At 39.4% G+C, this 15950-nt stretch overlaps 1 protein-coding gene across 1 annotated transcript in view; it reads right to left on the bottom strand.

Moving 5' to 3' along the window:
* SLC17A8 (solute carrier family 17 (vesicular glutamate transporter), member 8) overlaps window positions 1-770 on the bottom strand; it is a 28135-nt gene extending 27365 nt beyond the window's left edge. The window contains exon 1 of the mRNA XM_009069257.1: window positions 670-770. Within this exon, the coding sequence (XP_009067505.1) occupies window positions 670-770 (101 nt within the window). The remainder of the gene's footprint in view (window positions 1-669) is intronic.
* Between the last annotated feature and the right edge of the window lie 15180 nt (window positions 771-15950).

Raw genomic sequence — 15950 nt, 5'->3', positions numbered from 1 at the left:
GAAACTGGTCATTTGTTACACCAGATTTTAACTTAGCTAAAAATAAAAATCTTCCATTTCTTGTCTCATAAGACTGCCAGATTAAGCTGAAAATCATTAATCTTTTTTCTTTTATTTTTTTTTCTGATGGCAAACAGATGCTGCTTCTTTTTCTCTCTCTCTAATTTGTTAGTCTCAGTAAACACATGCATACACATCTCTATTTAATACATTTTCTCTTACTGATCCAGAACAAGATTTTAGAAAACCTCAAAACCTGTAATTTAGGACCATAAAGTCTAATTTCAAGAGTAGCATCATTTGGGAGTGTTAATTCCCATTAAATCCTTACTTTTTCTCATGCAAGCTAAACCACACAATTATCCACATTTAATTATTTAAAAGTTCTTTAATTAAACACTTTTTCAAGCTCTTTGTAATATTAGAACTCTATTTATTAACTTATTTTCACATTTTTTTGTTTCATATAAATATGCTCTATAGTCATATGCTGTTGTAAGTGTCCCTTTTACATCTTCTGTCTTACAGCAAGGTGTGGTATTCCCTGCACCCAGATACGAGTTTTGTAACTATAAATTCTCTTCTATGTTTATACATTTTTCTATACTGTATTTCTCTTTAATAAATTGTAGCAATGGTCCTGTCTCGGAATTTTCTGTTGGATTTTACCTTCTCAGATTTCCCAGCGAGTCACTAATGGTGTTCTTCACCTCTTCTTTTCCTGGGTTAAGAAACCTTTCTTTCAGTGAACTGAAGCCTTTGAAAGGCATTTTGTCTTTCTTCTTCAGTAAATCCCTTGTGTTAATGATCATTCACTTCTGCTGTCATATTTCCCGATGCCAGAGTCGGCAGACTCCACCAGTCCCCTCGGTGACCTCTGCAATAACAACCAGTTGCTCAAGAAAGGAGCATGGAACAAAAAAATTAAAAAATTAAATCATATCTTCCAAAGCCAGAAGAAGGGAAGAGCTGTGGAGTGAAATCCCCCCAGAAGCACTCAGGGACTTGACGTTGCACCTGCAGCAGCTCTGCTGTGCGCGGAGTCGGTACCTGTGCAGGGGCAGCTCGGCCGGGGCTGCAGCTGGAGAGCTGGAGGTGCTGCTGGGGGACAGTGTCTCTGAGCAGGACGTGCTGCCTGCTCCACAGGCAAACCTCAGGCTGGCTTGCTGGGGCTCATCCTCAGTGCATCTCTCCCTCCCTTCTTCCCTCCCTCCCCTGCCTCTTTCACTCCGAGATCCTGTGCAAGGTGGTGCTATAGTAACGGACACAATACCTGTCCTCAAGCCACTCCAGTTCATTAATAAGACCTCATCTATGGCAAGGGCAAGAAGTTTATTAAACATTTATGAGTTCTTTCTGCAGGGAGGGAATTATTGCAAACTACAGTTCCCATTCACTCTGTACCCCCCTCCCAGAGGAGCCCTCCTACCCCAGTGCATCTGCTGGTTTGAACCCAAAGCTGCTTTCCCCAGCCTGGTCATTTATTATTGATGTCGATGGACAGACAGACACAGAGGTGTATTGGTGTGATGCTGTTTGAATAAGCAATGGAAGACTGGCTATAAATTAAATCCATTGCATTTTTGGAACAGGAAATGGCTGAAAGAGGTGAACCAGCCCAACTCATTGTGATTTCATGACAACACTGCACTTCTCCTAGCATGACAGAAAGTGCTTAATGAAAAAACACTTGTGGAAATGCAGCTCGTCAGTAAGCTCATCAACCCTGCATGTTGGCTGGAGTCAAATGAAGAATTTCTGCTTTTGGCAAGGCCTCAGCTACTGGCTTTGGGTTGTGGACAATGAGAGAGAGAGAAAAAAATAAAAAAAAGGCCCCATTTCATATTGGTTTTGGACTCCCATCAGCCCTTTCCTGTTCTTTGGGTGAAGGGGAAGGTAGAAAACTTCTAGGTTTTTAGAAAAATGGAAGTTTTGCATTTGGCATATTCCCCTTACACTCTCAAGGAAAGTTAAATTAAGAACTTGTCAGTGCCCCATCAGACTACCAGCAGGGTACGAACTGGTTTCCCCTGGAAGCCCCCAGCTGAGAGTGCCATGGGGAGGGCAGGTGGGCAGGCAGCTGCCCACCCACAGGCTCCAGAACACACTCTGCTGCAGGACATCTGGTGTCCCCGAGCAAAATGCCATGACTCTGGTCCCTCTCTCCCATCCTGTTGTTATTCTTCCAGGCACAGGGTCCACACCTTCCCCTAACTTCTGTTTAGAGTCTTTAGTCAGACTCTACAGCTAGAGAAAAAGAAAGCGAGAAAGTGATTCCTCCAGAGAAACAAATCAGATCTCTGTTATTTTCACTTACAAACTCCTCATTTGGGTGTTTAAACTGAGTGAGTAGCCATGAATGGGATGCAAATCTGGGCCAAAGCAGCCCAAGGACTATACATCTGCCCATTCATTCTTCTCTTGGCTCCTTGCATGGGCCCTCAAACTTTGGGTTTCAGATGTCTCCATTATACAAATACCAAATATCTGGATTGTCCCAGTTCCACTTCAAGGAAGGGTATATTAGAAAGTACATTTCCTTGTGGTTATGTGAGGCAGGCAAGCAGCTTGCACCGAAATCCTTTATTCCTACTACAAACCAGGAAGGGAGAGGAGAGGGAGAAGGAGAGGAAAAGCAAGAGGGGCAGAAAGAGGAAGAGGGACAGGAGAGCAGTATTTAGGAGCGAAGAAAGTTTTGCTTGGCTGAAGTCTCTTTTGTTGCAGAACTGGTTACGGTTTCTTTCTCGTCTTTGAATAATTCATGTGCTGCAGAGAAGTGTTGGAAAACTCCAGACTCAGCACAGCTAACATATTTATCCTATCAGACAATCCTCCTGTACCAAGCAACAAGAACATGAGGCCACCAGCTCCCAGCACTACCTACCCACATACCTGTAGCAGGGCTTTTCTGGGTGTATTTCGGTCTAGTTTGGTTGAACAGCAACTGCTGTCACTGCCAACTCAAGGACTGCTCAGAGACACTCCCTGCAACATGTCCTGCTGCCCTGGGAGCAGCTGCACCACCACCTCCTCCTCCTCTCCTCCTCACACTGCTCAGGCTTGAATCTGTCCATCTCCAAACTGAGCACAAGGAAGTTATTCCTCCTGGTTTTTCACTCCAGACCCCTGGCCCTGGTGCATCCTGGTTCACTGGGGCATGCTGACAGACAGAGCAGCAAGGTCACCACTGTGGAAAGGCCCAACACAATCACATGCATGCACTAAAGCTGTCTCAAATTTTCACAAGGCACACAGAAAATGAACCCTAGCAGGCCAACTGCCAGACATCAGAAGGTAGGTATCATTTTAGGGTTATATACATGCCAAAATATATAATGAAATTTTCTTCTTCTTGAACAAACATGCATTTGCTAGCATTTGAGATAGTTGCATGAATGCTCTTAAGGCAGCTCAACACCTGAAACCATGTAAGAACCCAGCTCCAAACCAGAAATGATCTGAATTCCAGCGGAAAGAATTCACCTTGGAAGACTAGAGCCCAGGTTGGAAAGTAGTGTTCAAAACCCACACCTCCCAGAAGGGAGAACAGAGGGGTTTAGCTCACCCTTCTTTCTGGGTGTCTGGTTGTACTTCAGTTATAGAGAGCACAAAACAGACACAAGAAAGGAGCTATGGTTAAAATTTAGTGCTTTCACTTATCCACACATTCTTTAATTGCAGTTAGCACAGATGTCTGAAGTGTGTCCTTCATGCATTTGGGAATGTTTCAAGCAGCTCCCTCACAGACACATCCTGGCTGGCCCCTGGCAGGGTACGTTCCCCTCGGGGATGCAGGTGCTCTCATTAACAATAGCACTCTCCTCACCATTAACAGAACTGTACATTTCTCCCAGCAGGTTTCACCTCTCCCTCCTCTTTGCAATCCTTTGACTGCTTGCACTTCTGCAGTGATGCAGCAATAGCTCCTTTCTCTAAGGCTTCAAGAAAGGGTGTTACTCACTCTTGCTTCTCTGCAGGTAGGCTGCTCCACTGGAGCAGCACTGCTCCTCTTCCTCCTCCTCAGGTTCATAGAGTAGTAACCTAGCCCTAGACATAGAGCCCAGACTCCAAAATGCTGCTGCAGAGAGTGTCACAGCAGCTTTGCAGTGCGCTGCTCCTGCTGGGGCACCATCCACAGGGGCATCACCCAACTCCCAACAAGAATTCACTGGGTGAGGCCATGGCAATCCCTGTGTGACTAATCCTAGTACACATCTTGGAGCATTGGCTGAGGAAATCTCTCTTCCTTAACAAGACCTAACATGATAGCTTTCTGTGGATCCAGCTGTCATTGTTACCATATTTTTCTTGTCTATTCAACCCTATGCCCTAATTTTCTTTTTCAGAAATTATATCCCGTTGTGATTCTCCTTCTGCTGTCTCAGAACTTTTTAATAAACATTGCATTATATCATATCACTGTAAGTCTGCTGCTTGCAAGCTGGAGTCTAAGTCCAAGACACAAGTGCAAGTGCACTTTCCTGCACTTGCAAATAAATATTTTGCAAAATTAAAACTACTGCCTGCTCATATAACTTGTAGGTACCACTGAAATTACACTCATATCCACAAAGACCCCTAGTAAGGCTGCATTAAAACTGTGTTTTAGAGACAATACAGATATAAAACCAGCATGCAGACAGCCACTGCAGTGGGCTCATATACTGTTATAAAACCAGCATGCAGACAGCCACTGCTGTGGGATCTGTATATATACTGTAGCTAACTCAGGTGTTCAAGAATAAAATGAGTTGCAAGAAAACTTGGAAACTGGTCATATTTAGGAGATGTGCCATCTTAAATAGAGCTGTGGCTTGACTCAGGGTTGCAGCAGCCCCTTAAAAAACTAAGCATGAAAATGTCAGAGCTTGCAATAAACATCACTATCACCTGGAAGAGTAGTTTCTACAGGTACAAGTAAAGGTACACCTAGAGGCTATCTAATTTGTTAGTTATTTCTTTTGTTGCAAAGCCTAGAAAAATATCTTTATGCTACTCCTACTGATGATTCCCCCAAATAATTACTGGGGTAAAGCCTTTGCCACATATAAAGAGAGACTTTTGCTACTGGTTTCAGTGTGGACAGGACAGTGCACACCTCTCCTGTGCAGGTGTCATTCAGACAGTGAGCTTCTCTGAACTATGATTCCTGCTAATGCCTTGCAAACAGCCACTTCTCCCAATGTTTGTAAAATACAAAATTTTGAAATCTTTACAAATATTGAATCAGCATAGTAATTGACACCCTGACCCTAACATCCTGGGAAAGTCAATTTAACCCTTTAGTTTCTCTGCTGAATAAAGATGTTTCACTTCTTGCTGTGTGATCAGCCATAACAGCAAGCAAAGGCTGCTGAGGTTCTCCCATGGAAACACAAGTGCAAGACATTGTCACTGCCTGGGCAGCCTAGGTCAGGCTGGAATAACCGTGTTAATTTTTAATCAGTTTCTTTTCAGTTCAAGGCCATGTGATCATGTCTGCAGTGCTTGTGAGCTGCTTGTGGGATCACAGCTTGCTCTTGTTATTTGGAGGAACTTTTCTTTGTTAAAGTGAGGTGACTTTGCCTTTTTGCTTGCACCAAGACCTCAAAGGCTAGAAAATCCTGGGTGCCTTGTCTTCCTAACAGAAGATTTCTGAAGTTTAAATTGAATTAAAGCACTTCAATGGTTCAAAATTAAGCCTCTGTAAGTTTTAAAATACCTCCTTTTCTTCCAACTGGAACACAGTAATGAAGCAGAAGTGATGAATACTGGTTTCATCTGCACTTAGGTCTTCTGGTTCGTAGACTTTAATGCTTACAGCAGTGTGAGTTTGACAATGCTTTGCCCATGGACAAGACCTTGGTAAAACCTGTCTGGTAGATTTCATAGAATCATGGAATCATTCTTTCAGGAAAAGACCTTTAAGATCATCAAGTCCAATGGTTAACCCAGCACTGCTAAGTCCACTACTAAACCATGTCCTCAAGTGATGCCTAGAAGGTCCACTCATAAGAGAAGCATATTTTATCATTAGGCATGAAACTTTGGGGTGAAACCAATTCTCCATTTGTATAGTTCCTGGTGTACTGCAGACCCTATTTCTGCTGGCATCTCTAAGAATCATTGTAACTTTACATTAAAAAAGGTACTATATGAATTCAGCCTTCAAGATCAACAGCATCTGGTATCAAAGCTGAAAGGGGTGGCCTGGGATCCCATGTTATGCAAGGGTTTGGATTGAATGATCATATGGTCCTTCAGTTTTTGAAACCTATCACTTTTCCTCTATAAATGAAGATGGATTCAAAGACTTTGGGATTCTGATTTCTATTTTACCATACAAAACTTGAGCGCTTTCCTGAAGGGTCAAAATGCTTTGTGTTGAGTCAGCCCAAATCAAATTTTCAGACAATATGTTTCCTTGATGTCTACACTAATTTCAAATGATTAAAACTTCATCTTTAGTTTCTAGTCCCTGCTTCCTGATCAGATTGCTGGTAGGAAAGATATTTGATTGCAGCTGGACACAAAATACAAATAGATGCACCTGAGATGCTAACAACACAACAATAATGGAAATAAGAATTCTTATTTATAGTTTTCCTTTGTGGAAATGCTAATTAAATGAAAATTTCTTACACTTTACACAGTAAGTAAGAGGGCTTTTAAAGCATTTCTACAGGGAAAGTTCCTATGTGAAGTACATTTGTTTCTACACACACACACACAAAAGAAATACAGTTTCTACATCTTTGCACTAATACAGATATATCTGATGACTATTTCTGTGCAGAGAGGAATTCATTATGCTATTTAAAAATAGGTCCTTTTTACTTTCACAAAGCAGTATAAGGAAAGCCTTGCAGCTGGATAAGAGCATTACTAGAACGTTTGCAATTTGAAAGTTCCTTGGGTTATAGTGACACCTTATGGTAGTTTTTATTATATTTTAAATATCTTTCTGAAAGCAAACATCTCTTATAACCTTTTACAGGCTGCCACAATCAGTAAGGAAATGCTTTGATGTTTGTAGAATTATTTTTTTACAAGTTACTTTTACTAGGAAAATACATTTTAAAGGGGAAAAGTCTTTGGTATTGTCTTCTCCTTATGTTTAATAGATATTCTATGTCAGGCAGTACCTGCGTAACATACTATTTAAAACTACCTGTGGTGATACCAAACTTGTGAGTAGTGTCTTACTTGGTTGATTCACCTAATTATTGCATGTAGCTCATTGTGTTCCTGTAATCCTAGATCTGAACTCTTAAAAAGAAAACAGCATGATAGAAGTTAATGAAAAAATCTCCACTTTTAAATACTGTTGAAAACCAAACCTGTGGGATTTGTAAGTAAAATCAGCTAGTAAGATCAGAATTTATAAAACTTGCCTTCCTTCCCTTAAATTAATTTTCTAGTGTTTAACCGGAGCTATGTCTATCTACAGCCCTTCCCACACCTGAAGTGCAAAGCTGGTCTCTATAGTGAGGCAACAGTTACCATAAAACTTACACTAATTCCTTAGCTTTAGTAATTTAAGAACACTATAATCAAACAAGGGTTGAAAATGGGCAACAGGTTCAAAGTTGCACAGGGCTGAGAAGGAATGAGGGATGACTGAGCAGTGACACTAATATTAAAACCAGCTGAAAATCAACACATGCTATAGTTTACTTGAAGTGTTTATGTTGAACAGCAGTTAGGGATTATTTATGTTAGATTTAAATAAGATCCAGAATTCCTTTTATGTAACCCTTTCCTCATTTAGAAACTAATTATGACATAGAGCTTAAAATGGTAAATCAATATTTTGTTTCATTGAGCAAAACCAGGCCTGCTTAAAATTACTATTTTAAGTTCTGACAATATATGTCAGTGACTAAATATGTTATTCCTTACAATCTAAAAATTAAAAAAGACATGTTTTTGCCAGACTTTTAAAGACATTCCCGTTGCTAAGCAAGCTGAAAGCACCGACTAAACACCTAGCACCACCTGCAAATTTTCTTTGGAAGAGCCACTGGTTTTTCAAAGTTAAGAAGCTGAGAAATGCTGAGAAAGCAAAACCTTCTCTTCCCTTACAAAGAGGGAAAAAAGGCATAAAAAAGAACTGAAGAATGAAATTAAACAACTGTGGTTTCTTGAAAGACATGGTGACCAGTAATGCACAGTTCAGGCCAGTGCTTGTAACTACTAATACTATGTTTGATAGATTTGTTTTAAAACACACAGGTTTAATAAAGTTCCTTTTTATGACTATAATCTCTATGTATATATATATTTAATATATTGAATATTTTACCTCCCTTTCACCAGAAAATGTCTGCTAGAGCAAAACAGGGAGTGGAAAAAGTGATTTATTCAACTTCCTAGTCACAGTCAATTTAACAAAGTAGTAATTTACAACAAAAATAAACACACAGAAATGAAATATTCCAATAAGTGTGTTATGACTAAACTAAATCTGAGCTCAAGCAGCTGTCCAGCAGCAGCAGCAGCACTAGTTGTCAGGATCAGCTAAATTTTTCCACGAGACACCAGGAATTTGAACAGGAAGGGTGGGCAGAGGGCACTATCCCAAAGCAAACAGGTCCAAGCCTGTAAGGCAGGCACTAGGTACTCTTGACGTTGTGCAGATGACTGTCCTTCATTTTTTTAGCCATTCACTGAAATCTGTATCTCTGCTCTGAAGAGTTACTGTATCACTCTGGGTATGGATTCCATAACTTCCCAGACCACTCACCTGCACTTGCTTTAAACAGTTCTCCTTCAGTCTTGTTTTTTTTGAAAGAGATGCCTACTCATTGGCCCACTCCATCAGCTTGCCAGAGCTGGACCACTAAGGCAAGATGCAGGGCCTCAAGTTAGGTTTCCTTCTGCAGTCCCTGATGGCAAAGAACCAATCTCCAGCTGAAGATCAACAGGCAGAAAATTCAGGCATTCTCTTACCATGTACCACCAGAAAAAAATTTGTCAGAGCCCTCTGATTTTTGTTGCCCTTCTACTATTTTACACAATGCACTGCTTGGGGGCATTGATGCAGGGAAAAAAATCAAAGAAAGAAGATGCAAGAGATGGCTGTGTAAAAAAGGGTCTGGAAAAGTATCAAGCACATGGTGCAAAGAAAAATCAGGTGCTATACATGGGATTGAGTTTAGTTAAACTGGCAACTATGTGTGAAGAGACTTCCACTTATTTAATCTCTCCAACATGCAAAAAAATCAAGGCTTTGTACTATCTATGCCATGAAAAGAATAAGGAAACACCACCTACTCAGCAGCCAGTTCATGATCTGATTAGCATAAGAAATATTTATAGCATTTGTTTAATCAAAGAGCTACAACTGTATGATTCTGGATTGCAAAATGCAGCAGTGAGGATATTGCAAAGTTGCTATTCCTCTGCACATCTTTGTCAATCAGTAAGAACTGAGCCATTAATACTTTAGGAAACATAAAGCATCTATGCACAATCAAACAGCCAGCAACCTCAACTAATTTAACATTTTCCTGCTTGCTAGAAAATAAAAAACCCAGATGAAACATTGATTTAATCCTGCACAGGAAAATGATGAAAATACACTAGTACTTCATAATGAAATCACTCCAATAGCTATTAAATGTAATTCCTGCAATTGAATCAGAAATCCACATCAAAAACTATTTCTCTTGATGGTTTTATACAACAGACCAAGGCTTTGAGCACCGCTTGCATCAAAGTTGTATGTAGTGCTACAAATATTTAAAATTGGGGTTTGATTTGGTTTTCTTCTATTTTGTACCCAAGCAAAGCCAGGGTTTGTAGCATAAGGCTATTTGGGGAAGGGCTACATTTAAAGATCCTGTTTAAGAACAAATTATGAAGTTTACATTTGAGGGCAATTTTGGTTTTTCCTCATTCTCCTGCTCTGATTTGCCAAGATAAAACTGTTGCAAGGTCCAGTCTCCGTAAGACATGATTAATTTTAGAAGTTCTTAAAAAATGTTAGGATAGATTCGTCAGGTTAAATTATTGTTGTAGTTAGGGATGCATATGATACCTTCATTAGCATTTCTGCTTATTTGCAGTATTTAAGTCCCTTTTGTGACATTGGCTAAAGTCCCAGCTTTAGTGCCATAGGTCAGTGTTTATTTCAGCATCGTGGCAGGGGCAGGAATGGCATTCCTAGATTTTTAGTTCTCTGCCCTGGCATTTGATTTTCCTCTTCAGAAGATAAGCAGTTATTCCTCCTTGTGGCATTTGGTTCTTAAGTCATCTGCCAGAAGGTAAACTCTTCAAAGTTTTGGTTTTGTTTACTCTTACAAACCACAGCCTTAAGCTATCATTAAGCACATACAGAGACAGACCTGAACAAATGCTGCCTGTGTAGTAACTTCAGCTCCCCCAACCCTTGGCTTACAGGTCAAAGATCACAACGTTTTCACTGATGCAGTTTCAAATGGAGCTTTGATTATCCTTGATGTGAATGGCTCAGTATTGCAGAAGTGTAAAACCTAGTCCTTCAAATGTTGTGCAGAAGGTGGAGCATATAAAGACATTTCATTTAAAAAGGCACAAGCAAAAAGCTGGGTAAAAAAGAAAAAAAACCCCTTCAAAAATATGGATACAGATATGTCACTAAAACTCTATAATTTCTAAGCTTCCAGACACTCCACATCCACAATTGCCTTCATTTACAGGAAGAAACTGCACTAGAGCCGAAATAGTTCACAGGCAGGTATCCTACAGAAAAAAAAAAAAGAAAAAAACCCCTTTGCTTAAAGTTTATAGTTGAAAATTTATGTCTAGAATATTTAGAAAATTATTTTACAGCTTGAATAACTAGTATTTATTTAGCTGCTCTTAGGTTTGTACATGGGTAGGAGCACAAACCAAATTCCTGCTTTGCAAGTTTGACACAAGAAATCAGAATTCACCTTGTCACCCTAATAGCCAGTTTTCCAGTCTACTGAGCAAGAGCAGTGGTCTCCAGGTGGTGACATGAGTGCAGGGAGTTTTTGAGCTCCAGAAGAAAAGTGCATTTGTGTCTGGCAACAAGAAGAGAACATCAAATGAACCATTTCTGTTTGCATAACTCCTCATAAACAGCTCATTTCCTACACCTACTGAGCTGCATTCCCCACAACTGCAAACTCCATAGGGTAACAGAGCTCTATAAACACTCATATAAAAAAGATTAACCTAAAGCTCTGGTGTATGACAAATCTAAAGGTGGGACTAGTGATGAAGCAGAGACAATGAGCTGCCAATAAAAGTATTCCAGTTGAAGATGAACTACCTGCAAAGACCTCCAGCTTTTCCTGTTTGAATTCAGGCTTAGGTGCTCTGAATTCATGAGAGTTTGTGAAATTGTCAACTTTAAACCACAACAAACCAGTCCAGTACACCTGGATTTCAGCACCTGAGACCTTACTGCTTAGGAAACAGGTAAGAGTTATGGATCCTACCAAAGTCCAGAAATGGAGCGGCAGAGAGAACATTACCACAGCAAACAACACACAAGTCAGATCGGAACTGTGATCTGCTAAGCAAATTAAGGCAGGCATTTTCTCAGCAGGGTGCTGGCACATGACAAGGCTATACTTGCTTGATGGATACAGCTGCAGAAGGAATGGGGCTGCTGTCATCCTCAGCAAGTGACACTGAAGAGAGAACTGAAGCCACCTGATGCTACCTTTCCATTTTCACTTAATCTTTTTCTTGTTTTACTCTCTCTTCCCACACATCTCCAGCCAACAATGATGTGTCTAAGCAAATTAGATCTCAGATACCTCACTTGATCAATTTATACCATACAAAGAGCTGAGAACTACATTCCTTCAGAGTGCTGGCAAACTCTGACCTGACAAAGCAGGGTATCCTGAAACTCAGGTATAGAGAAAGGTTTCTGGGTCAATAAGCAGTGAAAATGCAAATTGAGATTACTATGTGGCATCAGAAACCCAGAGTCCAGCATGGGGCTCAGTGTGCTTTCAGAAAAAATAAATGCTAGTTTTAGAAACATCTAGTGCATCAGTTTTCCCCCAGGACTTTCATTCTCTGCATGAAGGCAATACGTGATGACATTTTACAAAAGTCTGGACAGCAAACACTCTAAGAAAGGAACTCAAAAGTATGTGGGATAAAATGTATTTCAAACAAAAGACATAGTGAAAAAGTTTACTACAAAAGTAACTATTGGTTATTTTAAGGGAAATTTTAAATAAACATATCTTCCCACATGAAAATATGAAAAGTTCATTTATTTCCATAGGCAACCGAATTCAGAGTACAAAGTGATGTGAATTTCTTGAAAATGTCACTGTACCTTTTACATATTTTGAAAGTAACTGATCTAAAAGTTGATACAAGAATAAATTTGGTTTTGAAGAGCTGTCCAATAAACCAGATATACACTAATGCCATGCTATGACAGTTCTATTTACGCATCACAGCTGACACTACAGTAACATCACTTTATAAATTTCATGAGAATGTTAATGTTTTACAATCAAAACATAGAACTGCCACTAGTACAGAGACTGTATAATTAGACAAATAAACAAGTATTAAATATTTTGCACAATGCCTGAGTTCACTATAACACATTTTGATTTACAACTTCGGCTCAGAAATCTGTACACCAGTTAGAACTGTTTCAGAGAACTTGAAGACAATACAACTTGGGGGCGTATTTGTTCTGCTGATACAAGTGTGAGGCCTGGGAAGCAAGAGGATTTGGTGTATGAATCCAAGGTTTTATTGCCTCGTGTATTTTCCTTGTAAAGCAGTCAAAACCCAATGGAAGGTAAAGTACAAGGCAGGAGCTCACTTCAGAATCTGCTAACTCATCTGAAATTCTCCAGATAGGTTTCCTCATGGCTATTTCAGAGTAAAAGTTCACAATGAGTATATAAAATGCAGCATATCTCTTAACGCATAACAAAAAAGGGTCACATACAACAAAATTAAATTCCTAAAGACTCCTCTGGTACTGCTGTCCTCCTGCATAAGCAGGTTCCACAGGCTGTTCTGTGCCTTGTTCACATCACTTGTGTGATGAAGAGGAACAGAAAATCTGCTCCCTCCTGCATCCTTGAAATGACATCTGTGCCATTTCACTCCGGTTTCTCTCCTCAGTCAGAACACCGCGCTTCTAAAGTAATCTGTAACTCAGTAGTTTTAAGATTCCTGCCCAAGCTGAGAAGGTTTTTCAAGCCTCTTTAAAACAATCCTTCCTTCTAGCAGGATTAGTTTGTTTTCTAAGCTTTAAAAGGATGCTTCAGAGACTTTCATACTTAAAACCAAAAGGAACCAACAGTTCTAATATGGCAAACACTGCTACCTTGGTGCAGTCACGTTCATTTAGCATACACCAGAGCAACCCAGGCACAGCTGATGTGTATACGTAAGATATGCAGCTATTTGCACTTCTTTTGTAGTAAATACAATGTAGACAAATCAAGTAAAGAACAGGAATTTACTCCCTTCTCTTTATTTCCCTTTACAATGAATGTAAACTAAGTGGGCTGGGCACTTCAGCCCAGACCCTGCTCTAATTTCCAGTGTAGAATGCAGAATGCTCACAGTGGGTGAGCACAGTGGGTACACAGGGTGGAGTCTGTAAGGTGATGATATAACCTGCCAAGCTTCCACATTTTTTCCTTTAAATTAGTTTGAATAGAATGGGCAGAAATATTGGGTCATTTGCCATCTTGCTCAAGGCATGGCAAAAAAGAACTTACTTTTATCAGGTTACTCTTGCACTAACAGGATTTGTAATTTCTTAATCAGATACCAATTCCAAACGCGTTCTCTATTCTGTTTTACAGTAGGGGTAGGCAGAGCCTCTGCTTCAGGCCAAGTTCCATGTAACACTGCTTTCAATCCAAGCCCAGACACAGAAGGCTCCTAGAATACCCACATTTTGTCACATTATCCCTTCCCCTTCCTCTTTCCCAAATAACAACTTGGCTGTGAAGTACAATTGCTCCTCTCAAACAGCAGCAATTCAATCTGGCCACAATATGAGTCTTCCAGCCTCTTGCAGGGCCTCAGAATGATGACTTGCAAGTGGAAAGATCAACTGGACAAGGCTTCCTAAAGAAAAACTCTGTGCCAAGTGGCACATAGTTGTGGTAACTTACCTCTTGCAAGTCCTCTTTAAGTTAAGAAGAAATAATTAGAGAACTTTACACACACACACTTTCCTGACACACTAAGCAGGAAGCATCCATATGGAAGAGGGATTTGACTCTCTAATTTTAAATAGTTATCTTTTTTTCTTCATTATTTTTAAATGACCGGAAAATTTTGTTGTAACTTTCATAAGCACCTTTTCAGTTTTCTTTATTGTTATTCTTCTATTCTGAGCGTTCTGAAAATTGTAGCAAACAAGAGAAATCAAAATTATGTTCTCAAATACAAATGGAAAAAAGAAATCTATTACTTGAGCCAGATAAAGACCTTATTCCATCGTATTGCCATTTCACACAAGAGCCTCTTTGAATTTGGATTTTTTTTTTACTTCACGCTTACAAAACAGATTATATTCTTGTATAGCCCATGCCAAAAGCACATACCCCAAACTGAACAATTTAGGAGGTGTAGTATACAAAATCAAACCAAATTTTTTCAGTTAATTTTCCCTGCAACAGGTTAAACTAAAATCCAATTCTAAAAAGCCCCCTGTCCAGGGAGATCAATGACTGAAACCCCAGATCAGGACACTGACATTTAAGACTGCCTTTGCCATAGACATATTAATTCAATACATTGTAGAGTTCAAAGAGATGTTGTTTTAAATACAAACTTATTTTCCAAATAATTTAGAGGAATGCAGATTCAAGTAATTCTTCAGAGGCTTGCCTTAAGTTACCCTAACAAAACACAGCTTTCAAGGGCTGACATAAAAGAAGACATTAGTGTGATTGAGAGTAAAGAGTACTAGTAACCATAAATGTACTTAAATAGTTTAACAGTTCTAGCATTGTACCTCAATTAACACAGACCTCGTAACATAACCTACAATGCTTATCATGACTATTTACAGCACATAAGCATCACAATGTGCCAGGTATTGTTTTCTAGACCACAACTTCATTGGTTCCAGGTGTTTTAAAATAATAGGACTAAGGCAGCAGCTATAATACATAAATGATTCTGTAAGAAATATGCTTAATGCTATTACCGCTTAGAACCGTGGAAATATAACAAAGTACAAGTCACATTTACAGCATAAGGCCCTTTGGTTTCTTAAGCAGCAAATGAAAGAACAGTTTCTTCAGTGAAAGGCTTTGAAAAATAAAGCAGGTAGGCTTTCCATAAAAAAGGTAACTAGTTCTTTCCTTCTCAAAATAGCCATCCAGAGTCTTCAAAATATCATGTAAGAAAGCTCTTGAAATTCTTAAGAAAGAAAAAGGTAAAACCCCACAGCAGTATCTGACAGAGCAGAGATTCCATCATGGGCAAGCTGAACATACACCTTCTGGGAAGTAGAAGAAACTACTATTTGGATTTCTGGAGAGCTTTATTGAATTTAGAGTAATACAATAAAAAGGATTGGAAATACCTGTGTATTTACCATATATTCTAGAGCTTACAAATCTGTATTTGAGAATTCACTTCATGTCAATCTACCCTTCATAAGGACTTCAGTTAAAACAAAATTAAAATTAAACAGTTCATTATAGTCAAGGCAATTTACGGCAGTCTGTTTTTTCACGCAACCGTATGCAACTAGTACAAGGCAATCCTTTTCTATCCTCTCAACTGGGCCAAAAATTGTGACTTCATTCAAGATATTTCTGTGTAACTATATAATGCATGTTTAGCTACACAGAACCGTTTAGTTACACAGCTGGGGCAGTCAACATGTGACTTTTACAGAGAACGTTCATTTTGTGAAGTTTCCTAACTGCCATTGCTCTGTTTTATACATCAGTTAGAAGCAGTACCAAATGAGCCAAAACACTGGAGTACATAATAAA

This window comes from Acanthisitta chloris, unplaced genomic scaffold (assembly GCF_000695815.1).
Source record: "Acanthisitta chloris isolate BGI_N310 unplaced genomic scaffold, ASM69581v1 scaffold19192, whole genome shotgun sequence".
Taxonomy (NCBI): Eukaryota; Metazoa; Chordata; class Aves; order Passeriformes; family Acanthisittidae; genus Acanthisitta; species Acanthisitta chloris.
Note: the sequence above shows the minus strand (reverse complement) of the source record. Positions and strands in the feature narration are given on the sequence as shown.